Below are 15640 nucleotides of genomic sequence, written 5' to 3'. Positions count from 1 at the left end.
TCTTGCTCATGGCAAATTGTGACTGGTTCTCCTTATGCCGCATACACACAACCGGACTTTACGGCATACTTGGTCCGGCGGACCGGAGTCCGTCAGACAATTCGATCGTGTGTGGGCTCCAGCTGACTTTTTTTCCTCCAAAATTCAACGGACCTAGAAATGAAACACATAGGCAAGTCCGTCCATTCGGAAAGTCCGACGTAAAGTCAGTCGAAAAATCCGCCGGACAAAGTATGCCGTAAAGTCTGCTTGTGTGTACGCGGCATTACCCTGATTGTAAAGAACAGATGGTAGATGTGCACTGGAGAACACAAAGCAACTGACAAGGAATCACTGCACTGCTTGATCCAACTACAATCTACAGACCAACTTCAACTAGAAAGTACTAAAACAAAGCATTAGAACTGTTTTCCAAGATGATGGAATGGTCATGTACTCGGTGCTTGTTTATCCCTTTAAGATTATGTTACACACAAGTTTTATTTATATAAATATATCCTTAAAAGGATTTTAAAAATAATCATCAGGTCATACTATCACACACACACACACACCACTAAAAAGAAATAACTAAAAACACGCACAACGCTTACACACTCACAACGAAGTACACCACATGTCGGAGTTTGGCTGGATTGTCAGTCCACTTTATTTTTTATGAGGAATTCTAATCACACCTGTATGAATATCCAGCACACAGTCAGAAGGTCCATGTGTCACTGCATGAGATGTACAGACTGAGCACAGCCCAGAGACGGAGGACCTCATCCTCCACCAGGTACAGATAATGAGGCGCAGTGTTCAGCACCCTTCACATGATCACATATACCAGCAGACACTTCTCTACTTTCAGTGTCAGCCAGAGAATATTATTTGTAGAAAGAATGAGAACACGTCATCAGAGCTGAGCCAGACCTCTCCATCCTACACAGCCACTTACCTGCCTATATATGCTGCACATCATACAGCCCAGATTACATCTACTCCGAATCACACTGCTGGCCACTTACCACCATACTCTGCCCAGGAGACCAAGTCTGTCCATTACCCTGTCTGTTGTGCCCGGGTCACCCAGCTTTCCACATTGGCCCCTTTGACACTCTGCCTTGGTCTCCCAGCTGTCACCCCCACCTAACTCTACCCAAGCCACCCAGTTGATTCCTCATCCAAATTCTGCCTAGGTTACCCAGCTATCATCATGCCCACAACACCCAGACCCCCCCCATGCCCAGGTCACCCAGACACCCCCCTTTCCCCACACTATGCCTGGATGACCCAGATGTCACCCTCACCTAACTCTACCCAAGTTGTTCACACCCCCCCCCCCCCCATCCCTGCTCAGGTCACCCCCCCCCCCACATTTCCTGTCCCCCCCATCCTCCCTCTGCCAGGGTCACCAAGCTGTGTACCCCCCTCCCCCATGCCAGGTCAGCCAGCTCATTCCCCCCCCCCCAGATGTCCTGTCCCCCCCTCCCCCATGCCAGCTCACCCATCTGTGACCCACCTCACTGTGTCACCTAGCTGTTTCCCCCATTGCTCTGTCTGAGGTCACAAAGCTCCCTTTATACACCCCCCATAACCTGTCTACTTGTGTCCACACTACTAAAGTTACTAACCAGCTGACTTCCCCACCCCCCCCCCATGTCACCGCCACCTCCTGGCCCTGTACTCCTCCAATGAGGACCGGCACAGCCCAGGGAGCGGACAGCCCTGCAGGACCATCCCCACGGACCGCTCACCTTATTAGTGGGGACTGACCGGAGCCGCTTGAAGATGGCCACAATATCCTGCTTATGGGGCTCACTCATCCTTCCGCCTCACCGACACACCGACAACTGCTACGGCCACGTCAACAACCACCGGCTGCGTCACCGCTCCGAGACACGCCCACTATCTCACCGCTCCGAGACACGCCCACTACCTCACCGCTCCGAGACCCGCCCTCTATCGGACTCACCGCACCGAGCTCCGCCCACTACATCACCGCCAGGAACTCAGCCCTCAGCTTGACTTGAAAATTTGCCTTTACCCCGCCCCAATACTGACTACACAATAAGGCCGCCTCTCCATCGCTCTGAGCCCCGCCTCCTGCAGACTGCTTCGTCACCGCTTGGACTATAAGTTGTGTGACTCACCGCCCTGAGTCCCGCCCCTACTGACTTCTCATCCTGGAGTCAGAAAGGGGGAGGACATCTAGTGTCAGAACAGAAAGTATTACATGGGACAGCTGAGGGGTGAAAGTCCCAAAAATTTTCTCCTGGAGCCTACAGGGGGCAACTTACTGATGATAGAGCTCCGCCCCTTTCCCCACCTACAGGACCAGATCTATAGAAGAGGATAACCCCGCAGTGTCCTCATTTGTGTCTTCAGACCTTGACCTGCACTTCCAGAAGGTTATAGTCTAGTAGACATGTGCACTGTCAATAAATTTGTTTTGTTCCGTTTCGTATTACAATTGATTCGTAATTCGTGTCCGAAATTTCGTACGAAATGCGAATTTTCGTTAGGTTCGTTAACTTTTCTTAACAATTACAAATGTTGGTTTTGATGAATTTATCATTATGAGGGGCTCCCACCATCCATGTGCTGTGCTGACTTCCTGGGTTTTTAACTTTTAGGATCGTTAACTTTTCCCAACAATTACGAATGTTCGTCAGGAATTTGGATCCGAAATTCGTAAACGAAATTTCGTATTTCGTATAAAATTCGGAAGCATAGTATAGGATCCTCCCGAACATAAATTTGTACGAATTTTCAATTCGTACAAGACTAATCGCACATGTCTATAGTCTAGTCAGTAGTGTAACAGTTCACATTTTTTGACAAATAAATTAAATGATATGTTGCGCTAATATTAACCTTCCAGTCAAACTATAAACCAGTGCACTGTGTAATAAATCAATCCGTGGTTCATAAATAAAAAAAAACATAAATAAATATCAAATGCAGAATAAAAATATGAACGTGAACAGGTCAGCAAAACCTATAGCCACTAAGTTATAATAATATACTCCACAAGGTAAATCAACCACAGGTTAACCCCTATATTAATGGGTGAATGTAATTGCTGTATGTGTTGTCCAATGTTTATACTAATTCCTCCTTATATAGGATTCTCACTTAGAGCTGCGTGTTGATAGCCGTTCTCACTTGTGGGAAATATGTAACGGGGTATAATCTAAAACAGAGTCCCATACGTGCCAAAGAGCATCTGTAGACAAACTATCAATCGCCGTATTAGTATAAACATTGGACAACACATACAGCAATTACATTCACCCATAAATATAGGGGTTAAAGCGTTTGTAAAGGTGTTTTTTTTTTTTTTTTAAAATAACAAACATGTTATACTTACCTTCACTGTGCAGCTCGTTCTGCACAGAGTGGCCCCGAACCTCGTCTTCTGGGGTCCCTCGGCGGCTGTTTCAGCTCCTCCCCGCAAGCATTCACCACCTTAATGCGAGCTCCCTCGCACGGTGGTGAGTGCTTGCGGGCGCGCTCCCGTGATACAGCCGGCGGCTATAGCCGCTCGCTGTATCACTCGGCCCCGCCCCCCGGCGCGCCGCGTCATCGGATGTGATTGACAGCAGCGCGAGCCAATGGCTGCGCTGCTTTCAATCCATCCACTGCAGCCAATCAGCGGCCAGGGTGAGCGGAGGAACAGATGTCGGGAACGCGAAGCTGACTTTCGAGGCGTCAGGTAAGTAAAACGGGGGGGCTGGGGGCGGCGGTTCTGTCAGAAGTTTTTTCACCTTAATGCATAGAATGCATTAAGGTGAAAAAATTTTTACCTTTACAACCCCTTTAACCTGTGGTTGATTTACCTTGTGGAGTATATTATTTTAACCCTTTCATGACTAAGCCTATTTTTGAAATTTGGTGTTTACAAGTTAAAATCCATATTTTTTGCTAGAAAATTACTTAAAACCCCCAAACATTATATATATTTTTTTAGCAGAGAATCTAGAGAATAAAATGGAGATTGTTGCAATATTTTATATCACACGGTATTTTTGCAGCTGTTTTAAATGCAAATTTTTGGAAAAGGGACACTTTCATGAATTTTAAAAAATCCAAACAGTAAAGTTACCCCAATTTTTTTGTATAAAGTGAAACATGATGTTACGCCGAGTTAATAGATACCAAACATGTCACGCTTTATAATTGCACGCACTCGTGGAATGGCGACAAACTATGGTAGCTATGAATTTCCATAGGCGACTCTTTGAATTTTTTTTACAGTTACCAGGTTAGAGTTACAGAGGAGGTCTAGGGCTAGAATTATTGCTCTCACTCTGACGATCGCGGTAATACCTCACATGTGTGATTTGAACACCGTTTACATATGCGGGAGCGACTTCCGTATGTGTTTTCTTCGCTGCGCGAGCTCGCGGGGATGGGGGCACTTTAACCACTTCAGCCCCGGAAGGATTTACCCCCTTCCTGACCAGAGCACTTTTTACAATTTGGCACTGGGTCGCTTTAACTTGTAATTGCGTGGTCAAGCAATGCTGTACCCAAACGAAATTTGCGTCCTTTTCTTCCCACAAATAGAGCTTTCTTTTGATGGTATTTGATCACCTCTGCCATTTTTATTTTTTGCGCTATAAACGGAAAAAGACCGAAAATTTTGAAAAAAATGATATTTTCTAATTTTTGTTATAAAAAAAATCAAATAAACTCAATTTTAGTCATACATTTAGGCCAAAATGTATTCGGCCACATGTCTTTGGTAAAAAAAATGTCAATAAGTGTATATTTATTGGTTTGCACAAAAGTTATAGCGTCTACAAACTAGGGTACAATTTCTGGAATTTACACAGCTTTTAGTTTATGACTGCCTATGTCATTTCTTGAGGTGCTAAAATGGCAGGGCAGTACAAACCCCCCCAAAATTACCCCATTTTGGAAAGTAGACACCCCAAGGAAATTACTGAGAGGCATGTTGAGCCCATTGAATATTTATTTTTTTTGTCCCAAGTGATTGAATAATGACAAGAAAAAAAAAAAAAAATTACAAAAAGTTGTCACTAAATGATATATTGCTCACACAGGCCATGGGCATATGTGGAATTGCACCCCAAAATACATTCAGCTGCTTCTCCTGAGTATGGGGATACCACATGTGTGGGACTTTTTGGGAGTCTAGCCGCGTACGGGGCCCCAAAAACCAATCACTGCCTTCAGGATTTCTAAGGGCGTAAATTTTTGATTTCACTCCTCACTACCTATCACAGTTTTGAAGGCCATAAAATGCCCAGATGGCACAACCCCCCCCCCCCAAATGACCCCATTTTGGAAAGTAGACACCCCAAGCTATTTGCTGAGAGGCATGTTGAGTCCATGGAATATTTTATATTTTGACACAAGTTGCGGGAAAGTAACACATTTTTTTTTTTTTTGAACAAAGTTGTCACTAAATGATATATTGCTCACACAGGCCATGGGCATATGTGGAATTGCACCCCAAAATACATTTAGCTGCCTCTCCTGAGTATGGGGATACCACATGTGTGGGACTTTCTGGGAGCCTAGCCGCGTAAGGGGCCCCAAAAAACCAATTTGTGTGAAGTGTTCTTGCCTCTACAACTGGAGTGGGCGGAGTAACTGGGTGGAGTGGTTTGAATAACTGTTGTGTGGTTGGAGTGGCTGGAGTAACCGTGAAAAGTGTTAAAAAGCTTAATATTTTAAAAAGTATAAATAGTAGTAAAAAAGTTGATGAAGTCCCATCATTAGCTAAAGGAGAGCTCAACATTTTTTTCAAAAATGATTTTTTTTTCAAAAAAAATGTTTTTTTTCAAAAAAAAATTTTTTTTTCAAATTTTTTTTTTTTTTTCAAAAATGGTCATAATGTTTTGGTTGATCATAGGGTGGTCATAATATTTTGGCTGATCATGTTGTGTTCATAATGTTTTGGCTGATAATGGGGTGGTCATAAATTATTTGGCTGATCATGGGGTGGTCATAATGTTTTTGCTGATCATGGGGCGGTCATAATGTTTTGGCTGATCATGGGGCGGTCATAATGTTTTGGCTGATCATGGGGTGATCGTAATGTTTTGGCTGATCATGTTGTGGTCATAATGTTTTGGCTGATCATGGGGTGGACATAATGTTTTGTCTGATCATGGGGTGGTCATAATGTTTTGGCTGATTATGGGGGGGGGGGGTCATAATGTTTTGGCTGATCATAGGGTTGTCAGCTTTTGTCACCTCCCACTCTAGTTTTGAACATTTCGCCATTCATTCCTATGGGACCAATTTCACTGCAAAAATGACGATATTTCGTGAACCATTCGGTGAAATGTTCCACAAAGTAAAAGCACACCAATCGGGAACAATCTGCACGTTTCGGTATATTACTTGTCTATGTAGTGTAAAAGTTGTGGGAGGAGTTAGGGTGGTAAATTTGGCTATAATAATAATATATATGTGAGATAACAGTAAGTGGTCTTGCTATGCAAGAACACTTAATAAACACACAACACGGAAAATCCCTTGGAAGCACCTGTTTACACACTAATGCACCTGTAGGCAATCACAGCGGCATTGAAGAGAGAGAGGAAGTCAAGAGTAAGGCCCCTTTTCACACGAGGTTGACTCCGTTTCTACAGAGCCCGCCTCAGTCCGCCGGCTCAGCGGGAGATCTGTCCATTGATCTCCGCTGAGCCGGCGGATGACAGGTCCCTCTCTGCTCACTGAGTGCCGCCTATGGAGGGATCGGATGAAAATGGACAGCATGTCCGTTTTCATCAGATCTCACCCGATCCGATCCGCCAGACCTGGACATAGGGACATCCGTCTGCTTTTAGCGGATCGGACGGGGCCGGATGTCAGCGGACATGTCTCCGCTGACATCCGATGCTCCATAAACTAACATGGAGCGCCCGTTCAGGTCCGCAGTCAAAACTGACAGGCGGACCTGAACGGTCCGATCGTGTGAAAGGGGCCTAAAATGGTTCCTCTATGGTTTCCTGGGTCAGTGGAGGCTATCCGATTAGATGCTGATGCCATGTGACTCTGGTAGCCATCTTAGGTCAAGCTGGGTCTATTTAAGGTTTGGAATGCATTTTGAGTGTGGGTAGTGTAGGGACAGGTCACCTGTCTGTTAAGGTCAGTAATTAGCGACAGGTAGAGGTTCCAGATAAGTAGGGAAAGTGCAGGGGCATGCCATCATTCCTGGAAGCCTCCCGGTTTGGACACAGACTGGCCAGGCTGCATTCCATACCTCAAGACAGACGCTCTCCTTGGACTCGAGACCTGTTGTGATATTCTTCGCTGCAATATTCTGTGAGTGTGCCCAATCGGGTTGTCTTCCCCAACGCTGTATCCTGGCCTAGGCCAGCACTTTGCAGGGGGGCAGCACAGAAAGAGTCTCCACTGGCTTGTGCTACACTGTTAGTTTAGTGCCAATCTTATCGGATGGACTGGGCTAAGAGGCAAATTAGTCTAGTGCCCCCATAAATTGGCCGCGCTGCTTTCGGTATGCGGGCGGCTGGCATTCCGCAACTGTGGGGGGGGGGGGGGGCATGGGCGCCGCTTCTAATTATGACTGTCCTCTCATCCTGGACCATAAACCTTCCTCACTGTGCTATATATTTTCTGCTGCATCATTGGCATGGTTATATCTTCTTAGTCCTCTCCATAAAATTATCAGAAATTTGTGCGTAAAGTAGAACTATAGGCAACACTTTTTTTTTTTCATTTTGGATAGAATAAGGGAGGGTTATAGCCCCTGTCAGTTTATTTTTTACTATCCCTGTCCCATTGCAGAGATCACCCTTCACTTCCTGCACCATAGCCAAACAGGAAGTGAGAGGAAATCTATGCAAATTAAGGGAATCCATCCCACCCCCCCAGGCCCTCAGAACTAGTGTCCCCACTCGAAAATTTCAGGGCAGGTCCTAAATAGCAAGGAGTGTGGCTTTGACAGGAAGGGGTGGGTCATATTTAAATTAGGGGGTGCATGAGTTTAGTCAGGCCTAGGGCAGCACATAACCCAAATACACTACTGGTCTTCCCCCTGGGTAGTTGAGCTTTACTCTACTTTACCTTTGATACAGTTCTGTTACTACAACTGGGATGTTTGCTGCCATCTCGCCATGCTTTTAAACTGAATGCTGATAACAAGCCAGAAGGTGCCCCATGGTTGCCAAAAAGAATGTCAAATTTCCATTCCTCTGACCAAAGAACAATTTTTTCACTTTACAACAGATCATTTTTAATGAGCTTTGGCTCAGAGGCGTTTCTGGATCATGTTCATGGCTTCTTGTGAGCAAGGCCTCCTCACCACATGTGGGGGTACCTCTCCTCGTGTACGCATTCACCAATGCCAAGGACCAAGCAAACCTACCGTTTGACCTCTCTTCCTCTCCATTCTGGCCTCCCTTAGATGGCCACCACTATCTGGACAACATCAAGCTGTTGAAACATTGATAGGGTCTCCTATCTACCCTAAAGGCATATGGCTGGTCGATCAATTTCAAAAAGAGCCACATCAATCCCTTGCAGTAGTTGATATATTTAAGCCCTCTCTTTCATACCTCAGATTGTTCCATATCGCTTACTTCAAAGAAAGTTCAGTCAATCAGGAAGAAGACCCAAATGGTGCTGGTGTCTTCTTCAATGACAGCTTCACAATGCATGAGCTCCCTAGGGACCATGTCAGCCTGTAGTCCAATGATATTCTGGGCAATCTGGCACCGCATGTAGTTTCCTCACACAATGGAAAAGACAGCTTCTCAAAAAATTGTAAGGATTTCTCGTCTAATGTCAAAAAGTTTTTGGTGGTGGGTACAACTCTAAGCTCTGTTCCACTCTCGTCCCTTAGGCCTATTATCCTGGATCACTGTTACCACAGACGGCAGCTCAGAAGGATGGGGAGCCTTGTGTGGCGAATTCAGGATACAGGGAAGGTGTCAAACATCCTGGAAATCTGAGCAGCTTTATTGGCTCTGGTTACAATGGTGCCCTATATTTAAGGGAAGCCAGTATTTGTTATTGGATAGGCAACAAATCAGCCGTATCATACCTACAGAAACAAGGGGAGACCCACAGCCTAGCCCTTCTCAGAGGGGTAGAATCAATCATGAGCTGTGCAGAGAAATGTCTTCCCTCAATAGGTTTTAACCATTGTCCGGACATGCTTATACAAGAATCCTTCAATCCCACATAGAACTGTATTATGGGACAACACCCATAAAGCAGGGACTTGCTGTGAGGTCAGTGGCTGCTGAGGCACTGGCTAGTATCAGAGCCAGATACACACAGGTTACATATGCCGCGATCATTAGAGCGAGAGCAATAATTCTAGCACTAGACCTCCTCTGTAACTCTAATGCCCCGTACACACGGTCGGATTTTCAGATGGAAAATGTCCGATCGGAGCGTGTTGTCGGAAATTCCGACCGTGTGTGGGCTCCATCGGACATTTTCCATCGGATTTTCCGACACACAAAGTTTGAGAGCAGGATATAAAATTTTCCGACAACAAAATCCGATCGCGTCAATTCCGACCGTGTGTGTGTGGCCTGTTCCGACGCACAAAGACACGGAACAGCTCGGTCTGGTAAAATTAGCGTTCGCAATGGATACAGCACTTTCGTCACGCTGCAATGTTAAAAATGGTTTAATACAGCGCACTCTCTTCTTCTTTATAATGTGACAAGAATTAAGTAGTTTTGCTGCTCATATTCACACACACTTCTCACAAACTTTTTTTTTTTTTCCTTGGGATTCCCTGAATATATTGTTATTTGCCACATCGTACAAAAAATTTTTTTTTTTTTTTTTTTTTTGATTTAAAGCCATTTTTCTTTTCGATTTTATGTTTGTATTTTTTCAAAGGCTGATCTTTGTTTAATGTTATTTTTAGTTTTACTCCAGACTATTTTTGTGTGTGTTTTGTGTGTCAAGTTACCACAACACCATTATTATCTTTTATTATTTAATCTCAAGGAGATTGTTTGTTGTTGGTGTCCCTTGTTAATTTCACATTGTATTTTTGAAATGTACCTGAATCCTCACAAACAAAATGTTCTTTTTGAAGTAAAACACACATAGGCAAGTATAATTCAAACCAAAAATTCTTTATTAAGGGCTCAGAACCAAACAAAGAGGGAGGCAATGCTGGATCAACAGGAGAAATTAGCAAAGCCTGGGACCCCCAGGGCAGACATCAATTCTTGAACATCAAAATTGGTGGCCTGAGGAGTCCATATGTAAGGGAGGGCAGTCTGGTCCAGAAGTCCCAGAGATCCGGATAGCAGCAGATGACATCTGTGTCCCCAGGCTGTGGTACCACAAGAGGCTGCATCTTTTGGCTGACCAGACTGGATCCAGGGTCCTCACTTTCTGGTCTTCCTTCCACGCTTCCTTCCACGCTGCGGCTCTGCTGTTGGAGATGTGGCAGGAGGAGGAGTAGGACCTGGAGGAGGAGGAGGACTAGGAGGAGGACCTGCAGGAGGAGGAGGAGGACCATGTGTGAGTTCACAAAGGTGTGTATCAGATGTAATTTGGGCCCTCATCCCCTTATTAAGAGCCTCCAATATTAACGACTCACACATGAGTTGTTGTCCCTCCTCCATCCTCTGCATTTTAGAGGCAATGATGGCAGCGAAGTCGTCCTCCACGGTCTGTGGTGCTCCCAGGGCCTCTGTAGCCCTCCAAAAGAGGCCTATGGCAGCCTCCTCTAGGGCACTCCTCCTCCTGCCACTTTCTCTTTCCAGGTGTAGGGGAGGGACCTGCAGATCAGGCAGCCGGCTCGGCCCGGCTACCTCCTGGCTGAGACTTTCCTGTGTATGAAAAAGGGACATGGTTTTAGTTTTTGCATCATCAATCACAATCATAAATTAGTACTCCAAACTAACATCTAGTTAACATCATTGATTGGACAACCAGCAATATTTAGAGGAATGCTATACCGGGCTCAATCTGGGCTCCTCCACATGTTGCTGTCTGGAAGGCCCAGGTTGGGCGTCAGAAGCCTCAGCTGGAGGGGAAGGAAGCGTGGAAGGAAGACTGGAGAGTGCTGGCCTGGGTTCAGTCTGGCCTGCCAGAAAATGCAGCCTATCATAGTACCACATCCTGGGGACATAGATGTCATCTGCTGCTCCGGATCTCTGCGAATCCTGGACTTTCTGGCACTCCCTTACATATGTGCTCCTCAGGCCACCAATTAAGATCTTCAAATATGTGATGTCTGCCGTGGGGATCACCTGCTTCACAATTTCCAACAATTGATCCAGTGCTGCCTTCCTCTTTGTTTGGTTCCTATAATGTGGGTGGTTTATCTCCCACAGACAAGGCAGCTCCCTGAACATGTCAATGAATATTGCCATGAAGTCACTATCTTGTAAGATATCCATTTTCACTGCAAGACACAACACAAGACTAAGCCTAATGTCAGGCCAAACTCTACTAATCTTGTTACAATATAGGCCTCAATGTAGAAGCAGTATAGGCACAAGTATGTCTCTTACCTTCGTTCTTACGATCGGCGCCTCCAATGCTCCTTCCTCCGCTCACAGATCGTACGTAATACACACGTGTGGTACGCTTTATACACACTGCGCATGCGTGTAACTCCGCCCGCCCCTGACGTTCTTTCTAGTCTATTCCCCGCCCCTTTTCGTTCGGCACAGTGGGTGAAGAGCACATGGCGGATACACAGCAGGTGCGTGCTAATTACAGGAACGAGGAGGAGGAGGAGGGAAGCCCGGATCCGGACACGTCCCGATCCAGAAGGAGAAGATTTAAGGCCACAAATATGTCCTTTGGGGAGATGTTGGAGATGGTCGACATCCTGAAGAAGGCCAACTATGATGGAAAGTATGGACCTTACCCCAACCCCAATATCAGAAAGGCCAAGATCATTGCGAAAGTGGTCAAAAGTCTGCACAGGAATTTTGGGGTACGACGATCGAAAGATCAGCTCAGGAAGCGGTGGTCGGACCTGAAATTAAGAGAGCCCGAGCAGTACAGAAAGATCCGGAGAGTGCTGCAAAAAAGTAAGTAGTTGTGCTGTGTTCCTATTCTTTTTGTCTTTATTACGTTCGTGCTGCTCCATATGCTTTTCTTAAGTGTTGTACAGTTTAAAATGTCAATTTTAATGTTCATGGGCCCATTATTCGTTCGTATCAAACATTTTTTTTTTCGGCCTCTAAAACACCCTTGTTTAGGCCATATGCATTTTCCTACATTTTTTAGGGCCTACTTGGATGCAAAATATTTGGTTGTGTAGATGGCTTTGTTACTAGAATGAAATGCAAACTAGATTCTGTGTAAGGAGAGGACACTCAGCAGCTGTTTTCACATCTGGACACTGGAGCACTAGTGTGGGACACAAAAACACCCTTTTTATTAGGGGGGGCACACAGGTGCTCCAGTGTATACTATAGGGGGGGCTCCATCTGTGAAGCTTGTACAAAACAGGTAAAGTATTGCAGGTTGACAAAGGACACTAAAAAAGCTACATCTTGGAACTCTGCTAAAATTGACAATTGTACCCCACTTCCAAGCAATGTTTCTTATTTATAGTTCTGCCATCAAATATCTGTGTGCTAATTATACCATTTTTGTTTTACATAGGGGAGAAAAGACTCGGAGGACACCCCTCATCCGAGGAGACCACAGACCCCCCACCTCTGGAAGAAGGTGAAATACCCCCAACCCAAGCTGAGCAGGAGGAGGAAGAAGATGTGGTGGAAATTGGCACCACAACAGGTGAGTGTCTGCGACCAGAGACTCAGGTAAGAGATGGATGCTGGCAGTTTGTTGATACCTGTTTTTGTTTGGTTTCTCTCTTTTTAGGTGATCGTGATGTTGTGGTTCGAGATCCTTTCACATCAGAAAGTGCCCAGATCCTGATCGGGGAGATCATGGGGTGTAATTTAGAATTGGAAAACCTCAAGAAAAAAATCAATGATGTGATTCAAAAAAATAATAACATCATTGATGTTTTGAGGCGAATTTAAAACCCCACAAAATCAATATCTTTTTTTGTGTGCTACAATCTTTTAAATTTTTGAGCGATGTTTCGAAAAGCCAAATTTGGAGGATGCACACAGTGTGCCAACATGTGCTATCTGCCATCACGGGAGATCAATGGATGCGTTTTGGGGGTGCAACCCCTTCCTCAATAATAAAGTAGCTGAGAGGAAGGGGTTGCTCCCCCAAAACACGTCCCTTGATCCCCCGTGATGGCAGCTAGCACATGTTGACATTCGTAAATTGGTGTGCATCTTCCAAATTTGGCTTTTCAAGGGGTGACTTCACCCCATCTGAACGCAATATCAAACACAGTTCCTAAATACTCATGTCTGATATTGCCTTCAAGTTTTACCATATGTGAACTTTGTAAGTTCAAGTTTTTTTGTGTTTCTTGTTGGTTTTACACAGGCCTGTTTTATCGTAAATGGACATTTCCATTTTTTATAATGCCACCCCAAAATTTGTTATACAACAAACATGTTGGCTTGTTTTAAAAACGGTTTCTAAATGCACATGTGATTGTGCAGGTATTAAAAAGTTTGTTAATCAAGAATGTGTGCATTATTGTCTCAACGCTACAACACTTTTGTGGTGATGTAATTGCTGTTTTCTGAGAAAATGGTGGTTATTTCCTAAGGGCAAATCCTCTTTGCACTACAAGTGCAGTTTCAGTGCATTTTCAAGTGCACTTGTAGTATAAAAAGTGTCTACGCCTTTAGTAAATAACAGCCAACAGTGCTTTGTATAAGGTTACACAATCACGCCATTTTCACGACTCCACACATTGCTGTCAGCTAAAACAAACACAAGCAGTAAATGTCACCAAAGATTCAATTTTTTTTTTATTTGATAAATGCTTCACAAATTGTCTGGCATATTGATGGCCCCCCTACCCACAAAGAACTCAAGGTATCTTAACCGGACATCATGGGCACTCAGGGAGGGCAAGCCAGGACGGCCACTTTCAAGCGCCGTCAGGGTTGTATCATGTAGATTTCCGCCCTCAGGCCCAACTGAGCCAGCATAGTTGGCAGAATGTTGGCGTAAAAAGTTATGGAGAACACAGCACGCCAGGATTAGATGATTAAGTTTATACTCCGCCATATGGATGGGTGTCAGAAATAGGCGGAACCGGCTGGCCATGATTCCAAATGTGTTCTCCACCACTCTTCTGGCTCTGGCCAGCCGGTAATTAAAAACCCTCTGTTCCGGGGTGAGGGTCCTCATCGGGAATGGCCGCATAAGATGGTCCCCCTGCGCAAACGCTTCATCCGCAAGGAAGACGAATGGGAGTCCTTCCACATTGTCCTCTGGAGGTGGCAAGTCCAAGCTGCCATTCTGGAGACGCCTGTAGAACTCCGTCTGGGCGATGACTCCACCATCGGACATCCGGCCATTCTTCCCCACGTCCACATACAAGAAGTCGTAATTAGCCGACACCACTGCCAACATCACAATACTATTGAACCCCTTATAGTTGAAATAGTACGACCCCGAGTTGGGTGGTGGGACGATGTGGACGTGTTTCCCATCAATTGCCCCTCCGCAGTTAGGAAAGTCCCACCGCTGGGCAAAGTGGGAGGCCACAGTCTGCCATTCCTGTGGCGTGGAAGGAAACTGTTGAGGAAAACAAAAATAAATTACTATTTTTGCACATAACCATGGCAAGCAGATTAGGCACAAACATTCTTGGCCAACCTCCAGATAGCATTTATTAAGGGAAAATTAACACCAAAGTATAAGGTACACCTATCATATCCTCCCCCTCTCATGGGCCATTTATAACATTATAGGGGGGGGTGGAATCTTGGACAGGTAACCCTCTTCACTTCATTTAGAGATGAATGCCTAAATACAGGGTATTACTTGGAACAGCCCCTCCTTAGTTACACTATTGGCAGCCCACTGGACAGGTAAGAAGTGTCATAATACAAAGATATAAATACACACTGTACACATTTGAGGACATTTGGACATTATGATATTACCTATCAAGATAATAATAGAATACAAAAACTTTAAACACTACCATTGGAAAGTATACAGGCAGGCCCTTGCACTACATGCTTTGGGGAATTCAGCCATACATCTGACCAGTAAGACCCCATTCACACAGGGGCAACACGACTTGCAGGTCGCCTCAGCGAGGCGACCTGCAAACGACTGCCCGGGCGACTTGCAAAACGACTTCTGTATAGAAGTCTATGCAAGTCGCCCCAAGTCGCCCCCGAAGTCGTACAGGAACCTTTTTCTAAGTCAGAGCGACTTGCGTCGCTCCCCTTAGAACGGTTCCATAGCAAATTTAAACCTAAATTTAAAGCAAAAATCACATTTCTAAACATTTTAGGGGGTGTTTGGGGTAAAGCACTACTGTGGAGCTGACTAAATACATTGTTAAGTGACTACATGAGGTGAATATAGGCCAGGAGGACATGTTGGGGAGGTAAGTGAAGGCAAATATGTATGAAGGAGTAAAAAAATAATTGCGTAAAAATCCTGCATGAATGAGGACAAAGGGGACATTCACAGCATATTCCAATCATGGTAATTAGGGAATGAGGAAAGATATACAATATCTTAGCAAACATTCAATACAATAAAATGTGATATTAAAGGATAAAAATCTTACCTTCATATACTCCTTCTGCAG

At 44.9% G+C, this 15640-nt stretch overlaps 1 protein-coding gene across 3 annotated transcripts in view; it reads right to left on the bottom strand.

Moving 5' to 3' along the window:
- ARFGAP3 (ARF GTPase activating protein 3) overlaps positions 1-1944 on the bottom strand; it is a 94410-nt gene extending 92466 nt beyond the window's left edge. Inside the window, exon 1 of one of the 3 annotated variants that reach the window (XM_073621697.1) lies at positions 1740-1944. In XM_073621697.1, the coding sequence (XP_073477798.1) occupies positions 1740-1808 (69 nt within the window). In that variant the 5' untranslated portion in view covers positions 1809-1944. The remainder of the gene's footprint in view (positions 1-1739) is intronic. The other 2 variants (XM_073621698.1, XM_073621696.1) reach the window with 2 other exon arrangements.
- Between the last annotated feature and the right edge of the window lie 13696 nt (positions 1945-15640).

Source organism: Aquarana catesbeiana, linkage group LG03, assembly GCF_042186555.1.
Source record: "Aquarana catesbeiana isolate 2022-GZ linkage group LG03, ASM4218655v1, whole genome shotgun sequence".
Lineage (NCBI taxonomy): Eukaryota > Metazoa > Chordata > Amphibia > Anura > Ranidae > Aquarana > Aquarana catesbeiana.
Note: the sequence above shows the minus strand (reverse complement) of the source record. Positions and strands in the feature narration are given on the sequence as shown.